The following is a 22,755-nucleotide window of genomic DNA, read 5'->3' as shown; positions in this document are numbered from 1 at the left end:
GGCAAGAATTAAATAATTTTTTTACATAGGATTTTTAGGTATCTGATGTTTCACCATTGGATGTCACTTTCTGGTGGACAGCTTTTGTGGGCATTTCAGATTATTTCCTTAAGATTTGGTCTATAAATAGAAATTGAGTCAAAGAGTATGACTATTTTTAAGGTTAGTGATACAGACTGCCAAACTGGGGTGCCTGAGTGGCTCAGTGGGTTAATCCTCTGCCTTCAGCTCAGGTCAGGATCTCAGGGTCCTGGAATCGAGCCCCACATCGGGCTCTCTCCTCAGCGGGGAGTCTGCTTCCTTTCCTTTCTCTCTGCCTGCCTCTCTGCCTACTTGTGGTCTCTGTCTGTCAATAAATAAATAAAATCTTAAAAAAAAAAAGATGTTGGCTACTATCGTAGTCACTAACTATTATAAAAAAAAAATTGCCAACTTGCCCTTCAGAAGAGTTGTACTGATTTCTATTCCCATCAGCAATGGCTGACAGTGCGTGTTTACTTGTATCTTTTCTTACTTTTAATATTAGTATTTTAATTTCCCCCCAAACCAGTTTTTAATTTGCATTTATTTGATTACAAGTGAGATAGACTATGTTTAGTTAAATTAGTGGTAATAACGTATTTCTCCTTTTAAAGTTATTTAGCATGCCCTTTGTCCCCCTTTTTTTTTTCTTCTTTTTTTTTTTTTTAAGATTTTATTTATTTATTTGACAGAGAGAGATCACGAGTAGGCAGAGAGGCAGGCAGAGAGAGAGAGAGGGGAGGAAGCAGGCTCCTGCTGAGCAGAGAGCCCGATGCGGGACTCGATCCCAGGACCCTGAGATCATGACCTGAGCCGAAGGCAGCGGTTTAACCCACTGAGCCACCCAGGCGCCCCAAGTCCCCTTTTTGATTTTGGAATTTAAATCATTTTTATTGATTCATAAAAACTCTTCATATATTAAAGATATTACATTTTCTGTCATTTTCTTCTAGCTTATCTTGGTAGTTTGTGGGTTTTTTTGTTGTTGTTGTTTTTTCAATGTAGAGAATGTATTGGTCTGGCTGATTTGGCTATTGGTAGCAAGCAGTCCACGTAAGCCAGGTCGAGGAAAGAAGTCTTAGTTGAAGGACACGTGTGGAGGATCAGAGGATGAGACCTACTTGCCTTCTTAGGTCCCGCCAGCTGGTGTGGGAGGCGGTGGTCACAGGATAGGAAATATGGCAGCTGCCTGGGCAGCGGGGACTATGGGCCATCATTTTCCCTTAAAAGGGAGCGTGGACATGAGAGGCAGTGATAGAAATTTCTAATAATAAGACCTTTAACATTTTTTAAATTGTAAAACCTTTTACTCTTTTCCTTTGTGTCTTTTTCTTTGGCTTCTATCCTTTGAGTGTCTTTATTCTAAGACCTGATACAAAGGCCTCTATATTATTTTAAAATTTGTTTATAGTTTTATATCGTACATTTAAATGTGATTGATTTTTAGGGATCATTAACACGGTCTTATTTATAGGTTCCAAGTGGGAGATGTTTTCAAGAGGTTTTGGTGATAGATGATACTCACCTTTTCCTGTTAAAACACCTCAAGCACCAGGCGCCTGGGTGGGTTAATCAGTAAAGCAACTGACTCCTGATTTTGGCTCAGGTCATGAATATGGGGTGCTGAGATGGAGTCCTGTGCCAGGCTCTGTGCTCAGCGAGGAGTCTGCTTGAAATTCTTCTCTCTCTCCCCCACTGTCCCTCTCCCCCAACCCCATGTTCTCTCTTACTCTCACTCTAAAATAAATAGATTATTAAAAATATTTTAAAAAAATAAAGAAGAGAGATTGGGGTGCCTGGGTGGCTCAGTGGGTTGGGGCCTCTGCCTTTAGCTTGGGTCATGATCTCAGGGTCCTGGGATCAAGCCCCACATCGGTTTCTCTGCTTAGTGGGGATCCTGCTTCCCTCTCTCTCTGCCTGCCTCTCTGCCTACTTGTGATCTCTCTCTCTGTCAAATAAGTAAATAAAATCTTTTTTAAAAAATGAAGAGAGAAAACTTCAGGCTCATCCCCCTGAGGAACTTTTTTCTCCATCTAAAAATCTTAAAAAGTTTTTATTATAAAAGTAACTCATATTGGTTAAAAAAAAAAAAAAAGAAATAATATAACTTGTCAAAGTCTGAATCCCAAACCCCCACTGTATAAAATATACAACATTCTGGTGTATTTTCTTCAGATCATGCTTAATGTATAGTAGAATTTGCTTATAAATGTATAAAAAATATTTATTTTAAATTTAAAAATATATTCTAAGCAAAAATGGGATATTAATGTTTTTCAATGTGCTTTTCTCAACCAGTTCCACGTCTGCTCACATAAATCCATCTTGTTTTCTCTAGCGGCGGTATGTACATATGGATATATGGACATATGAATGCAGGATCATTTATTTAATTGGTCCTATTAATGATTATTTATTTAGGTTGTTTTTCCGATAATTTCGGAGGCCAGAAATTGGTCCTCAGTTTGCTTGCTAAGGAAAACGGTTGTTAATGCAGTTCTTTGTAATCCTGCTTTTGTGGGAAGGATAAAGACCTTTTGTTCTGAAATCCCGTGGGCACAGACAGAGTCTCAGCTTTGCCCTTGTTAGAGCCTGCGTTGCGCAGTCGAGCCCTGGTTACTGTGCGGGCTGGGGGGTCCCCTGAGCCCTGGGCTGGAGAGGGAGCTCTCTTCCTGGGGCCTCCTGCTAGCCCCCTTCTTCCTAGGAAGAACCACCTGGCAGCGAATCCCCCCGAGATTGTGGAATGAGTGCGGGAGGCATCACAGTCGATTCTCTTACAGCAGGAGCTGGCCAGCTTTCTCTGTAAAGGGCCAGAGAGTGGAAGATTTTAGGTCACACGGTCTCCATTGCCACTCCTCAGCCCATCTGCTGTAGAGAGAAAGCAGCCCAGGGCGAGATGTAAATGAATGGGGTGTGGCCGTGTGCCAATAAAGCATCGTGCACCCTCAAGTCTGAGTGTCCTGTAATTGCACTTGTCACAGAACATCCTTCTTTTGACTTTCCCCCAACCATTTTCAAAATGTAAAAACCGTTCTGAACTTGCATACAAAAATAAGCAGAGGCAACCAATTTGACACCTGGGCTGTTGTTCTCATGTGTCTAATTTTATAACCTGGTTCCTGGAGTCCTTCGCTTTGACTCAATGGAGTTGTTTCTCTAGCTGGATTTTATGATAGAGGGTGACACCATTCATCGTCTCAGTGCATGGCCCCCTTCCTCACTGGTCCCTACGTGACCCCTGTCTTGTGGGTTTTTGGCTTAGGTTTCTTTGGTTTCCTGATATTATCATACCTTCCTCCGTCTTCCCAGCAGCCAGCATCCTGATGTGTTTAGTGTGTGTTCTTTAGTCCATATGCTTCTGTTCTTGTTTGTTTTTTATTTTTTATTTTTATTTTTTTAAAAGATTTTATTTATTTATTTGACAGAGAGAGATCACAAGTAGATGGAGAGGCTGGCAGAGAGAGAGAGAGAGAGAAGCAGGCTCCCCACTGAGCAGAGAGCCCGATGTGGGACTCAATCCCAGGACCCTGAGATCATGACCTGAGCGGAAGGCAGCGGCTTAACCCACTGAGCCACCCACACACCCCTCTTGTTGGTTTTTTAAAATGATGTTCTCAGGTGTGCTTCTTCTAAGATGTGTATCATTGGTTTGCGTGTGTGTATCTTTAATTGATACAAGTGGGGTTGCATTGCAGAGCTCATTCTCATGTTTCCACTTAGCTCTGTGTCTAAAAGCTTATCCCTGTTGCCATGTGAACATGGGTCCTTGCACTAGTTAGAAACTAGCGGGCAGGGCTCCGCAGATCAGCCCACCACCTTTCACTTTATTTTTTAAAGGTTTTATTTATTCCCTTGAGAGAGACAGAGAGCACGAGTAGTGGGGAGAGGCAGAAGGAGAGGCAGAGACAGGCTCCCTGCTGAGCTGGAAGCCCCACGTGGGGCTCGATCCCAGGACCTGGAGATCATGACCTGAGCTCAAGGCAGATACTTAGCCATCTGAGCTACCCAGGCACTCTCTTTCACTTCATTTTTATTTTTTATCTTTTTAAAAATATTTTATTTATTTATTTGACAGAGAGAGAGAGAGAGAGAGAGAGAGTGCAAGCAGGGGGAGCGGTAGGCAGAGGGAGAAGCAGGCTCCCTGCCGAGCAAGGAGCCCAATGTCAGGCTCGATCCCAGGACCGTGGGATCATGACCCGAGCCAAAGGCAGATGCTCCATGGCTGAGCCACACAGCGCACTGTCACTTTGTTTTAAAAAAGTGTCCTTGAGTGGTATTATGTTTTGACCTTGTGCATATTTGGAAATAGGTACGTTTGCCCTTGAAAGGGGCAGGCAATTTGATTGTGTATTTTAAAAATCAACACTTTTTTCCTCTCAAACTGTAGATAGCTATTAAAATTTAAAAATTTTTAGGGGTCCCTGGGTGGCTCAGTCGGTTAAGCAGCTGCCTTTGGCTCAGGTCATGGTCCCAGGGTCCTGGGATTGAGCCCCGCATTGGGCTCCCTGCTCAGTGGGGAGCCTGCTTCTCCCTCTCCCCCTGCTTGTGCTCTTTCTCCTTCTCTCTCTCTCTTTCTCTCAAATATCTTTAAAGATTTTATTTATTTATTTGAGAGTGAGAGAGAGCATGAGCAGTGGGGGGGGAGGGGCAGCGGGAGAGGAAGAAGCAGACTCCCTGCAGAGCAGGGAGCCTGACTGGGGTCTCTATCCCAGGACTTGGAAATCATGACCCGACTGAAGGCAGCCCCTTAGCTGACTGAGCCACCCAGGTACCCCAAAATTAAAAAAAAAAAAATTTAAATACATTAAAAAATTTTGTGTTGAAAAAAACCTAAGTCTAATTTATTCCTTTTAGTGTTCATTTCCTTTTTAAAAAATAATTTTTAAAAAGTTTATATTTGTTTTTTTTTCAATCCCTACCCCAGCATGGGACTAGAACTCACAACTTTGAAATCATGAGTCGCTCACTCCACCCACTGAGCCAGCCAGGACCCCTGTTAGTGTTTGTTTCTATGAGTTTTCATCAAAACATACAACTGCGTAACTGTCACCACCGTCAGACACAGAACAGTTGGGGAAGCTGAGTTCCCCCACCCAGTTTCCTCCTGCCCCTTTGTTGTCCGCTCCCTACCTCACTCCCAGCACCTGGCAATGACCGATCACTCTCTGTCCTATAATGATGCCTTTTCTGTAACAGGACATAAATGGGATATGACGTTGACTTGCTTTTGGGGTATGGCTTCTTCTACCCATCACCATGCATTTGCTGCCCCATTATCTTGGGGTGTTTATGGTGAATTTCTTTGTAGATATTTTTGTCATTGTAATACAGAAATTTTTTTTTCAGGTGACTTTCTACATGTAGGCCACCTTTCTCTGGTATTTGTCTGGAGCACAGTGAGTTCCTCGGGCCTGTGGACCACTGACTGCTCATTCCTTGACAGTGTATTACTGATGTTCACACTGTCTCCTGTTTGTTTTTATTAAAGATTTTATTTACTCATTTGAGAGAGAGACAGTGAGGGAGTACATGAGAGGCAAGAAGGTCAGAGGGAAAGAGAGACTCCCCGTGGAGCCGGGATCCCGATGTGGGACTCGATCCCAGGACTCTGGGATTGCAACTTGAGCTGAAGGCAGTTGCTTCACCAACTGAGCCACCCAGGCGCCCACACTGGCTCCTGTTGAATCCGTGGCCTTCCCCAGGGCAGGATTCCTGCCTTGTCTTTATGTCCTTGCTTATTCATGGAGGAACCCTCCTCCCCCACCAGTTAAATTCCCTTTGGGGGATTTCTGAAGGCTCCCTAATTCTTACCAACAATATTTTTTCCTTTTCTTCTGGAAAGCAAGTGGGATCCGTAAATTGCGACCATTGTCTCTTGTTCCGAAATAGGTTCTCCGTAAGGTTTGGGTGCCTTCTTTTTGGCAGACTAATTACAATCACTGCATAAGAGAACCTGATTTATACATAACATTTCTGTGAAAGGATTTTTTTCCTGCCACATGTAATACAGATTTTCAGTTTTAATGTTTGTATAAATGGAAATGCGCTGCCATTGACCTTCCTTCATAGGCCTCGTGGAGTTTGTGATTGGCTCTTCCCACTTTCTTTGTTTCTATCCTAAGGCAGTCCATGCAGGGGTGAGTCCTCCGCGGGGCATCCTTGATGTACTTTCTCAGTCAGGTCCACGGAGCTTGGCAGTGGAATGTAGGCAAATCCCTACGGGTCTGGCCACCAGGAGCAAGCAGGTCAGAGCCCACTCCTGAAGACTTGGCCAGAGGACAGAGGGAATCCTTCTCTAGGTCTTCTAAAGGGATAGTTGCCTCGCTCAGTAAAGAGATTTAAGATTGGCTTAGACCAGAGAAGCTTGTCACCCCCGATTCTGGTCCAAATCGAATGCCCCGCACGCCCAGCACTTAGCACAGTGTCTGTTGTTGGCGCCTCAGCAATGCTGAATGGAAGTGATCTTGAACCTCTGGAGGTTTTCTCCAGCTCTGCTCCGTACTCCCCGATCCTCCCGGATCCCCAGCAGGACAGGGCTCCTAGCTGCTGCTCCCCCCCCCCCCCCAACACTCATCCTACACACACTGCTTGGGAAGTAATGAGAGATACAGTTTTGGTCTTTTTCCCCAATTCCCCGCACTGGGCTTCTACAAGCCTTGCAATTTCCTGAGCGATAAGAGATGAGGGTCTTCTGTTATTCATCATAAATCCTCTTCACCATACTTGAGTTTATGCTAATGAGGTGATGAGGAACACACCTATTAGAGGGCTGGAAATTTCAGCCCTATCTCCGGGGCTGGACGGTGAGTTAATCATTAGGACCAATGCCGTAATCAATCCTGCCTGTGTAACACAGCCCGGATAAAAACTGAAGGGGTTGGGGAGTTTCTGGGTTGGTGAACACACAGAGGTGCTGGGAGACTGGCCCCTGGAGAGGGCGTGGCGGCTGTGCCCCTCCCCCGCCTCTCCGCCACGCCCCCTTCTGGCTGTTCCTGAGTTGTATTCTTTGTAACAAGCTGGTGATCTAGTGAAGTAAACTGTTTTCCTGAGTTCTGTGAGCCATTCTAGCAGAGGAGGAGGTTATGGAAGCCCCTGATTTACAGCTAGTAAGTCAGAAGTGCAGGGGACAATCTGGTCGTGTGGCTGCAGCTGAGTTTTGGGGGAGGGGGCAGTCTGGTGGGACTGAGCCCTTCACCCCTGGGGTCTGCGTGAGGTCTGGGCAGTTAGCGTCAGAATTGAGATAAACTGTAGGATATCCAGTCCGTTTCCACCGAGGACTAGATTGCGTGGTGTGGAGAAACCACGGATCTGGTGTCAGAAACGTTGGTGTGATTCTAGTGCACAGGAGAAAGGAGTGTCCTTTACTCATATACTCACATGCACACGCACACGCACACACTCAGCCACTCATCATCGGGTGAGCAGCCAGGAGGACACTATGGCCAGAGACAGGCCAATTCTTGGTCAGGCCCTAGGCCAGCTGGGGAATGTCGGGGAGACACCCTCCCAATCTGACGGCCTCGGGCAAGGGACCCCAGCCTCTGCCACCTGGTTCCAAGGTCTCACTCGCACCACCTCTAACAGCCTTGTTCTTGGTTTTGCAGCCAGAGCCCAAGGTTGGAGACCTGATTGAGATCTTCCGCCCTTTCTACAGACACTGGGCCATCTACGTTGGCGATGGATACGTCGTCCACCTGGCCCCGCCAAGTAAGGGCACGGAGGGCCTCCGTTGTGCTGGGGCTGGGAGGAGTGGGAGATGGGGCAGCTGTGGGTGACAGGGAACTCCGCCTCTCTCCGACTGGTGGTCCCCGACTGGTGGTTGGTTCCTGAGTGCTGCAAGAAGGCAGGTTGGTACGGGGCAATAGTTTTCAAACTCTGCTCCTTGGAACCCTAGGGGTCCCCTACAGGGGCTGAGGTGGGCTTCCAAGGGGATGGCTCTTGTTTTAAATACTGTGGGGTTTTTATTTTATTTTTATTTTTTATTTAAAAAAATTTTTTTTTTTTTAAGATTCTATTTATTTATTTGACAGAGAGAGAGATAACAAGTAGGCAGAGAGGCAGACAGAGAGAGGGGGAAGCAGGCTCTCTGCTGAGCAGAGAGCCTGATGCGGGGCTTGATCCCAGGACCCTGGGATCATGACCTGAGCTGAAGGCAGTGGCTTTAACCCACTGAGCTACCCAGGCGCCCCGGGGTTTTTATTTTTTAAAGATGTTATTTATTTATTTGACAGACAGAGATCACAAGTAGGCAGAGAGAGAGGAGGAAGCAGGCTCCCCGCTGAGCAAAGAGCCCGATGCGGAACTCGATCCCAGGACCCTGGGATCATGACCTGAGCCAAAGGCAGAGGCTTTAACCCATTGAGCCACCCAGGCGCCCCAATACTGTGGGTTTTAATTAAACTTATTCGCCTCTTCAGTGTAAAACTCCGTGAGAGAGCATGGGCTTTTGGGATGTGGGCTTGGTGAGGAATCTAGTTTCTACTCTCCAGTCTCGGTTTCCTTATCTATAAACTGAAGCTAAGAGTGCTTCACTAGGAGAACCATTGTGAGAATTCCCCCACCCCTTTTCTTAAACTTTTTTTTCCATTTAAAGATTTTTTATTTATTTACTTGACAGACAGAGATCACAAGTAGGCCGAGAGAGAGGGAGAAGCAGCCTCCCTTTTGAGCAGAGGGCCCGATGCGGGGCTCAATCCCAGGACCCTGAGATCATGACCTGAGCTGAAGGCAGAGGCTCAACCCACTGAGCCACCCAGGCGCCCCCCTTTTCTTAAACTTTTAACTTAAACTGAGGTATAACATAAATACAGTAAAGTGTGAAAATATAGTGAAGTGTATAGTCAATGAATTTAAAAAATAAATCCTCCATCCATGTGACAGTGACCCAGATCAAGATCTAGAACATTTCCACTACCCTACGAGGCTCCCACATGGCTCTGCAGCCACCCTCCTCTTCCCGACAGACAACCGCTCTGAGAGCTTCTCTTGCTGTGAACTAGTTTTGTCTGTTCTACACCTTCGTGTGGGAGGAGCCGCAAAGCCTGGGTTTTTTTTGTGTCTGGCTTCCTCCCTTGCCCCTGAGAGTCTTCGATCTGTGAGCGGTAGGAGGAGTTCTCTTGCATTGTGTGTTTTCTGTTACATGAAAATACTGCAGCCTGTTATACATGCTTCTGCTGAAGGACACTGGCTGGTTCTTGTGTTTGGCTGCTGTGGACATGGTAGCTGTGACATTCTTGAACATTCTTTGTCTTTTGCCCACCCCTTTATCCCTAACTGATGGCCTCACCCTGTACATACAGAGGAATCAGAAGGTACCAGAGCGTGTGGCACCTTCCCCAGCCCGATGAACCACACCACGGTCTGCACCCTCCTAGTCTGCCTTTTCTTTGGTTAAGATACAAAAAAATTGCCCCTGTTCTTGTTTAAAAAGCCAGCCTCTGGGGGCACCTGGGTGGCTCAGTTGGGGAAGCATCTGCCTTCAGCTCAGGTCATGATCCCGGGACCCTGGGATTGAGCCCCGCATCAGGCTCCCTGCTTCTCCCTCTTCCTCTGCCTGTAGCTCCCCCTGCTTGTGTGCTTTCTCTCTCTCTCTGTCAAATAAAAATCTTTAAAAAAAAAAAAAACACGCCAGCCTCTGTACCTCTGTCTGTGGGTCCTGGACCCCCTCTCTGACTTTCGTGAGGCCTTTGCTCCTCAAATTCCTCACCTCTTGTATTCTCTTGGTCCCCCTCTCTGCTCGGTTATCCCAACTGGCATGGAAACTGCTGTAATAGCTTCCAGAACGAACAGCCTCTTGACCTCACGTCTCACGTCTTCTCTAGCTAATTTCCTGTAGAGCGAATCTTCCGCCATCCACTCCCTCTTGTCATTCTGTCTTTGGGTCCCTCCACCAGCCCTCTGAACTGATAAGCAAAGGAGCACTTATCAAGGCTACCAAAAGACCCTCCACATCTTGGCAAAGCCGAAGGTTGGTCTTCCCGTCAAGGCTGACTTGGCTTCTCAGAAGCATCTGACACGAGTGACCTCTCTCTGATCTTCATCGGAAGCCTGTCTTTCTTCCTCTCTCACTTGGGGCCTTCCTTCTCGGTCTCCTGTGTGGGCTCCTCCTCTTCCTCTATATCCCTCGTCCTTACTCTACCCAGGGAATCTCCTCGGGCCCCTGGCTTCTAGTACTTTCCATTGGTGGATGTTTCCTAAGCCCCCCTCAGCATAGGCCTCCCCACTCAGCTTCAGAGTTGTATAACCTCTTGACTACTTGGCATCTCCACGTGGGTGTTGGATTGGCGCCTTGAACTTGACAGGCCCTGAAAGAAAGGCTCCTGTGAATGACGCTGTCCAACTGCTGGAGGCCAGAATTTAGGTGTCATCCTTGATCTTTTCGACCCGTATCTAATGCAACAGGAAATCGGGTTGCCTCCCTCTCCAAGAGAGACTCCAGGTCTGATCACTTCTCACCGTCTGCACTGTCTTGCCCATCCGAAGCTTTGCAGCTTGCGGCTGTTCTCTCTGCCTCTTGCCCGGCCGTGCTCCGCCCCTCCTGCCCTGGGCAGCCAGCGTGATCATTCTAAAGTATGAATTGGATTATGTTACTTCTGTCCTTTAAATTCCCTTTTTTTTTTTTTTCTTTTTCCCCTCTGCTCAAGTTTAACAGAAACCACAAAAGGTCAAAACGGGTGTCTCCCTACTGGCTCTCTCACATCAGTTGATCTACCCCACAGCGCGGCTCAGGCCATTCTCTGCAGAGGTAGGAAGGCTGGCCACCCCAGCCCCTGCAGAACAGGCCTGTCCTGCCCCATACCACATCTGCACTGGATCTAAAGTCCCGTGTTTTCAGCGTGACAGTATGTGCACAAGAGATTTTGTTTTCCTGGCCGCCCATGGCAGCCTGGTCCTAAAACAGCCCAGTGCTTGCTTCTGCTTGGAGAATTATTCTTTGCTCTTCTGTGTGGCAGGCTTGATGGTATCATTACCAGGCTTTCAGCTAGCTGGGGGCCTTCTCCCAGGCTTCTCAGTAAACTGGAAGGCCCAAAGTAGTCTCAGAGTCTCACTCACAGAGCGGCCGATGGGGGGCTCATCCTTAGTCATCTGCCAAAGGAAACTATATCATCAATAGTAAAGAAGTGCCTGAACAAGGTGCCTTCAGCAGCTTTTAAGACTCTGCAGTCCTGAGTGAGGGTCCACGTGGGGTCTGATACCAGGGGAATGTTCATGGGTCCCAGTCCTCTTTGTTTCTTGGGTGTGTCGATCCATGCCAGGTGACAGAAATGAGAATCCACAGACAAAGCAGCCACTTGGCACTTGAGTTTCTTAAATTCTGAATCACTGACAGCAATGGTCTCCATGGGGCACACAATGCAGAAATCAAGAGGGCAGAAGAAGAACACAACATATTTTCTTTTATAGTCCGAGAGGCTGATGCCTTTGAACTGGACATCTAGCCTAATGGCTGTGGCTTCGAACTTGGGGGCAGGGTGCTCAATTTTGGCATTTCCTGAAGACATCTTGCTATTGGTACCTAACCACGCTGGAGCGCCAGATCTCGCCTGGCCATTTCTCCCATCATGGCACCCCGAGCTGATAGGGCAGATCCCTGGGGGGATGAGGAAAAGGCAATGACCAGGGTGTGGGGGTGTTTCTCACCAGCTCTGAGACAGAACTCACCCAAGACCAGTCAGGAAGAAATGCCTTAAAATTCTGGCCTGGCTTTTCCATCACACTTAGAGGAAGCTTCCAAGTCTGTACTGTGGCCAGTGTGGGCTCAGCCAGGTTACCTAGCACCGCTCGGTGATACAGCCAGAATCTAAGCCCAGAGTTCCCCTGTGGAACTTCCCACCAGAGTGGCACCCACAGCACAAAGCTTAAGGAAGCCTCCCTCTTAGGGATTGACTCTGTACGGGCCTGGCCCTGAGAGTTGGAGCCTCCTTAAATTTTGTGCTGCAGGCACCCTGCTTACCCCATCCCTGTCTCAGCCCTGCCGTGCTCCCTGCCTGGGGGCTGAAACTCACCTGGTCCCATTCCCAGGCTGACCCCCTCCCCAGACTCAGAGCTCTGCATGCTACCAGCTCTATTCTTTACTCCAGTGGCTCCCTCAAATGCCTCCCGCCCCTCTGGTAGCAAGTCTGAACTCCCCCGAACTCCTCTTCCAAAATCTCACAAATCTACTCAGGGCAAAGGGGGCTAGTCGTCTTTGGAAAGACCTGGAATCTGAGCAACCCTTCCTGCCATTGCTTCTGGCTGTCCCGTGGTGGCCCGCCTAACAAGACACCTCCCCTGTGGGAAAAGGCCTTGGAGATTCCATCCCAGCAGGGCCACAGAGGCTCTTTGAGGGACAGTGGGTCTCTCTGGGGCCCACTTCTTTTGCCATCATCCCCAGCTGTGTAGGTTGGCTGCCTTGGGAGGGCTGCCCGGTCTGGTGCTGATGTCAGCCTCCCCTCCCCACCATCCTGGTCCTTGGAAGGACCCTAGACTCCCTTTCTTTTGAGTTTTCTATTTTTTTACTTGAAATGGAGCTGACACACAATGTTCCATTAGTTACAGGTGTACGAGGCCGTGACTGGACAGGTCTGTACGGTATGCTGTTCTCACCGCGAATGTAGCTACCACCGGTCCCTGTACAGTGTAGTACAACCCCGTTGACTCTATTCCCCGAGCTTGTGCCCTTTATCATCGTGACTTACTTTTGCCGAGTGTACCTGGGAGCCTGTACCTCCCACTTCCCCTCGCCCGTTTTGCCCATCTCCCCTCTCCTTCCCCTCTGGCAACCAGCCACCAGTTCATTCTCTTTCTGTTTCTGCCTTTTGTTAATTTCTATAATCATTTGTTCTGTTTTTGAGATTCCGCATATGAGTGAAATCATACGGTATTTGTCTTTCTCTGTCTGATGTATTTCGCTGAGCATAATACCCTGTAGGTCCGTTCACGGTGCCGCAAATGGCAAGATCTTTTTTCATGGCAGAATAGTACTCCATAGGGAGTTTAATTTCTGGAGCTTGGTTGCCCCTTCCAGCCTTTCAGCCTCAGTAAGGGCAGTGCCGGGTGTACCTACCGGGTCTCCCTGGGGACCCACCTCTAGCAGTTGCTTCGGGGCTTTGGTCCCTCTGCTCCAAGAAGGGTGGGAACTCCTCATCCACCCCCCTTTTCTGCAGTCATCAGCTTTGTACTTGTCAAGGGAGTATGACCTTGAGGGAATCACAGAAGGTTCATAATCTGTTCCCCCAGGGAGAAGGGGGTGCTCAGCCCATATATGCATAACCAAGAGGGCCGCAGAGGAGCCACAGGTGTAGAAGGTCCACTTCTCTAGAGACGTTACCGCTCCTCATTTCAGTTTAGGAAGCCAGGGCCCAGAGACCACAAGCACCTTCTCCAAAGCCACACAGCCTGTGACTGACCCTGCTCCCTTTTCCCTTCCCCTCTGCTCATGCTCTTGTGGATGGTGCCAAGGGCCTGTGGAAGGACCCCTACAGGCCTGCCCAGCACGGATCCCTCTGTTTCCTCTTTGTGAATCCTTAGGCGAAGTTGCGGGAGCTGGTGCAGCCAGCATCATGTCCACCCTGACCGAGAAGGCCATAGTGAAGAAGGAACTATTGTGTGATGTGGTTGGCAGAGACAAGTACCAGGTCAATAACAAACACGACGACAAGTACTCGCCGCTGCCTCCCAGCAAAATCGTCCAGCGGGCGGAGGAGCTGGTGGGGCAGGAGCTGCCCTATTCGCTGCCCTGTGAGAACTGCGAGCATTTCGTGAACGAGCTGCGCTACGGAGTCCCCCGCAGTGACCAGGTGCGTCCTCAGCCTCGTCCCCATCCCCAGGAGCCAGACTATTCTGTCAGCCGGCGGGGGATGGGCATTGGGCACCTAGAAGGCCGAGGAGGCCACGCTCAGGGTAGGGACGAGGGTGTGGAGACGGGCAGGTCGGCCCCATGGGCCGGCGCCGTTGTGCACCATGACCCACGATGTGAGTCACCGCCCGGGAAGAATCCTGTGTTTTGGACAGCACTGTTTGTCTTTTACCCACTTAAACACTGCTCAAAGTGAAGAAAAGCACATGAGAAGTTTCCTTTTCCCAAACAATTCTGAGGCTTTAACACGGAGAATAAACAGCTCATTCTCGGTAGTCTCGTAGAATTCCTGTTTATCCACATTTAAAAAAAAAAAGAAGGCAGATTTCTTAGCACTTCTAATGAAGGACAGCTTTCGTGTTTCATAATATTCTGCTTTATGACCTGTGCCGCCCACCTGCGGCCCTTTTGGGGTCAGAGCTCTGGTAATTAGGCTCCCCCAGCAGCCCGGCCTGTGAGAAGTCAGCGCATTCCCCCCCAAAAATGTTCACTCTCGGACTAACCAGGGCCCCCTGTCTTGTGTTTGATTGTGCTCTTTGCCTCCGCACGGAGCGCGCTCACAGCGAGCTGTTGGCTGATTTCCTCGACGAAGTTCCTTCTGTGCGAAGTCAAAGTCGCTGTCTCATGCAGTCTCCGTCCATGAGGTTCTGTAAGGAACCAGGGGCACACTGTTCCTCCTCCCTTATCTGCAGACTGTTTCTCCCACCCTGACAAATCATTTAGCAAGGAAAATGCTGGGAACGAGAGCTTTCATGTGGGTACCCATCCCCCCGCCAAACCGCTGCGGCTGCCACAAAGCCACGCCTGATGACCTCTACCGTGAAGGTTAAAGACTGACTCGCAGTCACATCTTGGGTCTGTAGCTTCGTCCAGACCTTGTCATCGTGGCCTCTGGCTACTAGGAACCTCAGTTCTGGGTACCGTGTGATGTCAGGGACACTGGTGTGTTTCCTGTCACCGCACACCGCCACGGGGGCCCACTTAGGGGCAGCGCCGAGATGTATTTATTTTTAGCCCGTGAAGACCTCCAAATTCTTCTCTGTAATGGTCATTAAGGGTTTGTGGCAGCCACATGCATACAATCTAGGCAAGTTCTGTGCTTAGGGGAGCAAGGGCAGTGCCGACCGTGTCAGGTAAGGGCGTTAGTTTTGCGTACAAAGTTCATATTTTCATATTTTTTATTCCTGGGATTTGGGGTACATGGTCCTCACTGGACTTGTTGGCATAAAATCATGATTAAACATCTTTCTCTTTGCTTGTTCTTGATTCTGCTTAAACCCCTGACTTGGCTCGTGGGTGAGATTTCTAAATCTGTGTTGGTGACCGTCTTTCACGCCCTCGTGTGGGAAAAAGTACGGTTTTGCTGATTTGGGCCATCGGGCCTTCATTGGGGACAGTGGCCATGAGAGCAGACTCTCCATTTGCATTGTCACGGGGTCTGGTGTCCCCAGAGCTATGCCCGGATAGTGCTGGAAATAGGAAGAGGCTGAACTTTCTCTCTGTTTCTTGCTGATCTGAACTGTTTCCACTGGGTTCTGTTCCCTTCAGTGTCGCTGCTGGACCTGATGGAACATGAAGGCGCTGGAAAGGGGGCCCTAAGGACATTGTGGCGCAGAGACTGGGAAAGAAGCAGGGGACAGGGCCGCGGGAGACACTGGCCTTGCAGCCAGACTGCAAATTAGGGCAACAGACTAAAGTGTTGGGATGTTTTCTGAGTCACCTGCTCGTCTTCCTAAAACACCGTGGTCTTTGCGTCCCCTGTGGGATGGTTTCCTCATCATCTTCTTACCTTTCAAGCTTTTTTAGATGTGGCATTGGCATTTGAAGTTGGAGGGTGCAAAAAGTTTTTGTATCAGGTTTTTGGGCTGACGAGGCAGGTTGCTATTTCTTTGTCCTTTGGTGGTGGTGGTTGTTTTTTTTTTCTGGAATCGTTTTTAAAATTTAAGTTTTAGATTTTCAAAGCAATGCGAGCGTGTAAGTTGTAAAGACAGCCAGTTCTCAAAAATCCCCTCTTTGCTCCTCCCCATCTCACCAGGCCACCATTCTTTTCTCTTTTAGCTTGGCATTTACCTATTTCTGAATTTCTAAACAATACGTGTACACTACCAGCTTTTTTTAAAAAAAAGATTTTATTTATTAATTTGAGAGAAAGAGAGAACTTAAGTGGGGGAGGGGCAGGGGGAGAGGGAAAAGCAGACTCCCTGCTGAGCAGGGAGCCCGACATAGGGCCCATCCCAGGACCCCAGGGTCATGACCTGAGCTGAAGTCAGATGCTTCACCGACTGAACCACCCAGGTGCCCCACTACCGTCATTTTATTAAAAAAATTTAGATATGCTCTTTTGACCACTCCTTATGCTAAGTGAAGGTTAAATTGCTTAAACCATCATTCCCTCCCCTCCCCCCAGTTACACTCGATTTTTATATTATACACTTTTTAAAGATTTTTAAAAACTCATTTATTTTTAAAGATTTTTATTTATTCATTTGACAGACAGAGATCACAAGTGGGCAGAGAGGGAGGCAGAGAAAGAGAAGGGAGGCAGGCTCCCTGCCTGGCAGAGCGTCCGGTGCGGGGCTTGATCCCAGGACCCTGGGATCATGACCCAAGCCGAAGTCAGGGTCTTTAACCCACTGAGCTACCCAGGGGCCCCTAAAGATTTTTTTATTTGAGAGAGAGAGTGAGAGAGAGAGCTGGGGAAGAGGCAGAGGAGGGGAGAAGCAGACTCCCTGCTGAGCAGGGAGCCCGATGCGGGGCTCCATCCCAGGACCCCGGGATCATGGCCTGAGCCAAAGGCAGACGCTTAACCAACCAAGCTACCAGGCACCCATATATTATACATTTTTATTAAGTTACTACTCAGCGTTTTATGTTTATGTAAATTTTACTCACAGCCGAGTGTTGTGGTATATTATGAATTTCCTTTTGGGACTGGGGAAGGGTTTCTTTCTTTCTTGAAGCGACCACAAACTTAGTGGCTAAAAACAACCCAACATGATTTTCTCACAGTCTGAAAATGGTTTCACGGGGCTAAAATCAAGGTGCCCCAGGGCTCTGTTCTTTTTTGAAGGTTCTAAGGGAAAATCTGTGTTTTTGCCTTTTCTGGCTTTTCTGGCACATCTTGGTGACATGCTCATGATGAAGGGGGTTTGCTGCTGAACGGAAGCTTCGAGTGAACTGCGGGGGGGACAAGTGGCTTGTTGACTTTAAGTTTCACTTGGGCGATACGGGTGGGTAGTTTGTTTGGGAATCCTTGATATTGTTACCTTTTCTTTCTTTCCTTTTTTTTTTTTTAAGTTTTATTTATTTATTTGAGTAATTTCTATACCCAAGGAAGGGTGTAAACTCATGACCCCGAGATCAAGAATCACACACTCCCTTGACTGAGCCAGCCAGGTGCCCCAAGTAACTTTTGTTTCCACTTGGACAGGTCAGATCCCCCAGGAAGGTCTTCCTGACTCTTCTGTGGTAGGTAGTGTTCTGGAAGCAGAGATGGGTAGGAGTGCCAAGCGTCACAATTAGCATTGTTTTTGATATGTTGGCCACATCCTCACACGCGTTTCTCAATTCCCAGGCCCCCAAGTTTTCTGTTTCTTCCTCTGCAGGAGTCAACTTCCAACTTCTGTTGTAGTTGGGTGGGTGGGTGGGGGTGGGGGCCCCAGGGACCCAGCTGAAGCTCCTTCTCTTCCGGTTTCCAGAGCTGCTTGGTGTTGCCAGTAGCTGACCTTCCCCGAAGATCCCATTATAATTTGGGTTGATCCTCAACTTTTCCCACTGCTGCCTTAGAATTTAGAGTTCTGTGGGTCCTTGTGAAATGACACCGAAAACAAATGCCTTACTTTACTCTTTGTCAGGTTTCCGGGGGAGTGAAATTTGACTTGGGACTTTTTACCCTGAAATCTACTCTTTTTTTTTTTAAGATTTTATTTATTTATTTGACAGAGAGAGATCACAAGTAGGCAGAGAGGCAGGCAGAGAGAGGAGGAAGCAGGCTCCCTGCTGAGCAGAGAGCCCGATGTGGGACTCGATCCCAGGACCCTGAGATTATGACCTGAACAGAAGGCAGAGGCTTAACCCACTGAGCCACCCAGGCACGCTCTACTCTTATTTTTGCAACACTTCTTTTTCCTGGTATGAGCCATGCAGTCAGAAATACTAATAATGTGAGGTAGAGCCTCACTCCTACTCCGAGTTGGGTCATTTCTTTGAGAACTGGTAAAGAGCACTCTTGTGCCTGGCGGAACCGGGTGTGGGGGAGGCAGCGAGGAACAAGACAAGTGACACAGGAGAGGTCCTTGCTCCCCGGGGGGCACAGGTGTGACATGGTAAGTCGTCGAGAGCCGTTCCTGCACGGCCTCCCCCTGGCCACAAGGGTGCCTGGTGGCCGCCAGGAGCTCAGCCATCCGGCCTTCATCTCCTCGTCCTTTGCACAACCACCCTCTGGGGATTTAGGGGCTTGAAATACCCACAGACTAGGTCTAGTTGGCCTTGGGCCCGTGCACAGCCCTGGCCAGCGGCCTCCACCCCGGGGTTCTGTCCCCATCCAGCTCTCTTTTCCCCATTTCCCTGCCAGTATGTGTTGACTCCTGAGTTGTCGGGTGGGCCAAGGGCCACGTGAGTCTCCTGGAACTGAGTGTTCTTGTTGAACGGACCGCCCGTCCTCGGATCCCCGACAGCATGTGACCTCCCCCTCCCTCTCTTGCAGGTCAGAGATGTCGTTGTGGCGGCCGGCATCGCAGGAGTGGGCTTGGCAGCCATGGGCCTCATTGGAGTCATGTTCTCAAGAAACAAGCGGCAGAAGCAATAAGTTGAAGGGCCTGACCCATCGGCAGGGACGTTATCCACTGAGCGGGTCTGGTTGTGCCAGAGGTTTTGCGGTTGGGTTTGTGGGTTTCATTCTGTTTTATAGTGAGGCTTATTTTTACAGAATAAAATAAAGCCCAGCAAGGGAGCGCTTTACTGGAGAAACCGCAGCAGGAACTGGCTGGCGTCAAGTCTGTTGGGGGCGCAGCGGGGCTCGGGGCCTGGCCACGCCAGCGGGCGCCCTGGGCCTTGGGCGCTGTCCTCTCCCTTTGTCTCTGTGGCTGTGGCCTTTATCCTGGAGGAGTCAGCCCAGCTCTGGCTGTCTCAAGGCTGGGGTAATTCTGGTAATTCTGGTTGTGGGGAGGCAGGGGAGCAGCAAGGGAGACCCACAGCCCTGACTGATGGGCCACAACAGGACCCATCAGACAGCTAGGACCCTCAGCCTGGAACTAGAGCCAGCTCGGCTTCTCGGACTCTGCAGCTGGATCTGTGGGTGTTTGGCGGAGTCAAAACCAAACCAAAGCCGACGTCTGCCATGAGGACATCAGTAGAGGCTCTTGCCGATCTTGTGAAATCTTCTCCTGTGTCCCTCTGCTCTCTCTGCTCTCCACACCTTTCCTCGGCCATGTAGCTCCCACTCCTCGCCCTCCTGCTTCCTCTCCACTTGGGCTAGCTTGTGGACTCCCAACTCTGGGACCCCACACCCCTCCTGTGACCCCTCTTCCCGTGTCCCCTCAGCTCCACACTCCCCTCAGCCAGTCAGCTCTGCCCCGTGGCTGGGTCCCATGGGGCACGGTTACCTCAGACCTTCCCGGCATGGCCGCCCCCATGACTGACCTCCTTGCTGCGCAGCCCTCTCGGGAGGGCTTGGGGATGAGGCAAGACCTTTCTTGCTGATCCCTTGAGTTCTCCTGGTATAGGTCTTGGACATGGCCGATGGTCAAAGAGGCCATTTCTCTGAGGAGACTTGCATGTCTCAGAAATTCTTCTGGATTTCTTCCTCAGAAATTCTCTGCTGGGGCCAGCTGGCCTTCCCTCCACAGGGCAAGGCTTCTCCAACTGGTTGCAAATGTTTCCTCTGTCAGCCCTGGTTGTCTGGAGACCTGTGGGAAGCCCGGACAGGACTTCCACATGGCTTCATGCCAGCCCCCTCCTGCTTAGCCCCAATCTGGTCCAGGGTAAGCTCATGCCCATCCACGTCCCAGGGCTGATAGACTAGTTCTCTCCTGGTGCAGTTTTCTTTCTTTTTGTCTCAGCTCCGTTGATCTCCTACCAGTTCTCAGCTCCCAAAAGAAGGGGACACAGGTCAAAGTCTAAGGTTGGGTCTCCTGAAGGCCCCTGTCTCACATGGCAGAAGGGGAGAAGAGGTAGAGCCACGCAGAGTGGAGAGCTCCAAGCTAATTAGAGATAAGAAAAGGAATGAGGAAAAATAAGCACAAGAAAACAAACCAAGATCCCAGTTCAGTTGAATATAAAAATTACGGGGTCACCTGGTGGCTCAGTGGGTTAAAGCCTCTGCCTTCGGCTCAGGTCATGATCTCGGGGTCCTGGGATGGAGCCCCGCATAGAGCTCTCTGCTCAGCGGGTAACCTGCTTCCCCCTCTCTCTCTACCTGCCTCTCTGCCTACTTGTGATCTCTGTCTGTCAAATAAATAAATAAAATCTTAAAAAAAAAAGATTAAAAAAAAGAAAATAAAAATTACGTACAAAAATGTGGGATATGTAGAAATAACCAAATAAGATGGAAAAACGAATTCCAACTATATTGGTTGGTAATCACTATATATATAAATGGACTACACTTGTCAAGTGAGAGATAAACATTTTACTGGGTTAGAAACTGGATTCAAGGAATACGGTTTATAGCAGATACACGTAAAGCATACAGATAAAAAAATTAAAATCCAGGGGCACCTGGCTGGCATCGTTGGCAGAGTATGTGACTCTTGATCTTGGGGTTGTGAGGTTGAGTTCCACATTGGGTGGAGAGATTATTTAAAAATAATAATAGGGGCGCCTGGGTGGCTCAGTGGGTTAGGCCGCTGCCTTCGGCTCGGGTCATGATCTCAGGGTCCTGGGATTGAGTCCCGCATCAGGCTCTCTGCTCAGCGGGGAGCCTGCTTCCCTCTTTCTCTCTCTGCCTGCCTCTCTGCCTACGTGTGATCTCTGTCTGTCAAATAAATAAATAAAATCTTAAAAAAAAAATAATAATAAAAAACCCCAAACCTTAAAATCTTAAAAAAAAAAAACCTTAAAAAAAAAGGTAAATTCAGGGCACCTGGGTGGCTCAGTGGGGTTAAGCCGCTGCCTTCAGCTCAGGTCATGATCTCAGGGTCCTGGGATTGAGGCCCGCATCGGGCTCTCTGCTCAGCAGGGAGTCTGCTTCCCCCTCTCTCTCTGCCTGCCTCTCTGTCTACTTGTGATCTCTCTCTTTCAAATAAATAAATAAATAAATAAAAATCTTAAAAAAAAAAAATTAAAAAAAAAGGTAAATTCAAAGGATGAACATTTTACATGACAACTGGTCAGTTGTCTTAAAGAAAAGTCATGCTGTGAAGGAGAAATACAGAGTGTGTGAAGGCCGTCTAGATTGAAAAGGCATGTTGGGGACAAAACAACAAAATGTGAAAAACAACCGTGAAAGCAATTTGAGGCAATTGGGAAAAATTCAAATGTGGACTGGCATTAAAAAATTTTAAAGAATTATTAATTTTATTAAATGACTTGATATTAGGCTTATATAAACACATGACCTAAATTAAAAAAAAAATAGAGGCAGATAAAGCAAATATGACAAAACAGCAAAGTATTTAGTCTAGCCTGTGGATATGTAGGTGGTCATTGTACTAGTCTTTCTAGTACTTTCTATATGTTAAGAAATTTTACATAGAAAAAACCTTTAAAATATATCTGAAATTTGAACCTGAACCTTAAATAAAATAAGACCTTTGGATCTATTTCGGTGAAATTATATAATAATTTTTTATTTTTATTTTTTATTTTTTATTTTTTAAAGATTTTATTTATTTATTTGACAGAGAGAAATCACAAGTAGACGGAGAGGCAGGCAGAGAGAGAGAGGGAAGCAGGCTCCCTGCTGAGCAGAGAGCCCGATACGGGACTCGATCCCAGGACCCTGAGATCATGACCTGAGCCAAGGCAGCGGCTTAACCCCTGAGCCACCCAGGCACCCCTATAATAATTTTTAAAAAATTAAAAAAGATATGCTAGAACTAAGAACACATACTAACTAAAAGCTGGCATAACTGTATTGATATAAAAAAATATAGGCTTAAGGCAAAGATTGTTACTAGCCACAAAGGTCATTAAAAATTATGGCATAATAAGAAATATGTTTGGTCTTTTCCTTGGTCCTTAGCCTGAGCTCCTTGGAATTTCCTGAGTATTTGGTGTTGGTCATCATGAACCCCCTTTGATCACACCTAAGTGTTGTGCTAATGAGCTAATGAGCTGATCTCAGGTGCCGATGCCAGAGAGAGCCTGATGATGGGGCGGGTCATCAGAAAGACCAAGTCCATTAGAGGACTGGAACTTTGAGTGTCCCCCTCAAATCCCACTGATCTCTGTGAGAGGGAGTGAGTTTGAAGATGAAGCCCCATAAGAACCCTTGAAACGGGGAGACTTGATAAGCTGCTGGGTTGGTGAACCCATGAGCTGTAGGGAGAGTGGTGTGCCTGAGGAGGGCATGAAGGTGGCCTTGCCTCCCTCTGCCCCCATGTCTTGCCCTATGCAGGTCTCCCATTTGTTTTTCCTGGGTTTTACCCGTTATAATAAACTGCTAAACATAAGGAAAGTGCCTTCTTAAGTTTTGTCAGCTGTTTCCAGCAAGCCACTGAACCTAGTAGGGGTCATGGGAACCCTGATTTATAACCCATGGTCAGAAGTATGGGACCTGAAAACTGGGGGGGGTGGGGATGCAGTCTCGTGGGACTGAGGCCTTACTGTGGGGGTCTGCGCTACTTCCCAGGTATCAGTGTCAAAATTGAAATGAGTTGTTCAACACCCAGTTGGTGTCTGGAGAATCACAGGATTGGTTGTTGGTGTAGGAAAACACTCCAGGAGGTTCCGTGAAA

The 22,755-nt window shown here is 48.3% G+C and overlaps 1 protein-coding gene and 1 pseudogene across 5 annotated transcripts in view; one reads left to right on the top strand and one right to left on the bottom strand.

Annotated features, from left to right (window-relative positions):
- The window catches only part of LOC116599008 (phospholipase A and acyltransferase 3), a 28,322-nt gene extending 9,491 nt beyond the window's left edge, over nucleotides 1-18,831 (top strand). For all 5 annotated transcript variants that reach the window (XM_032358591.1, XM_032358595.1, XM_032358593.1 and 2 more), the window contains exons 3-5: nucleotides 7,626-7,728; nucleotides 13,531-13,799; nucleotides 18,564-18,831. In XM_032358591.1, the coding sequence (XP_032214482.1) occupies nucleotides 7,626-7,728; nucleotides 13,531-13,799; nucleotides 18,564-18,665 (474 nt within the window). In that variant the 3' untranslated portion in view covers nucleotides 18,666-18,831. The remainder of the gene's footprint in view (nucleotides 1-7,625; nucleotides 7,729-13,530; nucleotides 13,800-18,563) is intronic.
- On the bottom strand, nucleotides 10,852-11,522 carry LOC116598671 (annotated as a pseudogene).
- Nucleotides 18,832-22,755: the final 3,924 nt, after the last annotated feature.

This window comes from Mustela erminea, chromosome 9 (genome assembly GCF_009829155.1).
Source record: "Mustela erminea isolate mMusErm1 chromosome 9, mMusErm1.Pri, whole genome shotgun sequence".
Lineage (NCBI taxonomy): Eukaryota > Metazoa > Chordata > Mammalia > Carnivora > Mustelidae > Mustela > Mustela erminea.
Note: the sequence above shows the minus strand (reverse complement) of the source record. Positions and strands in the feature narration are given on the sequence as shown.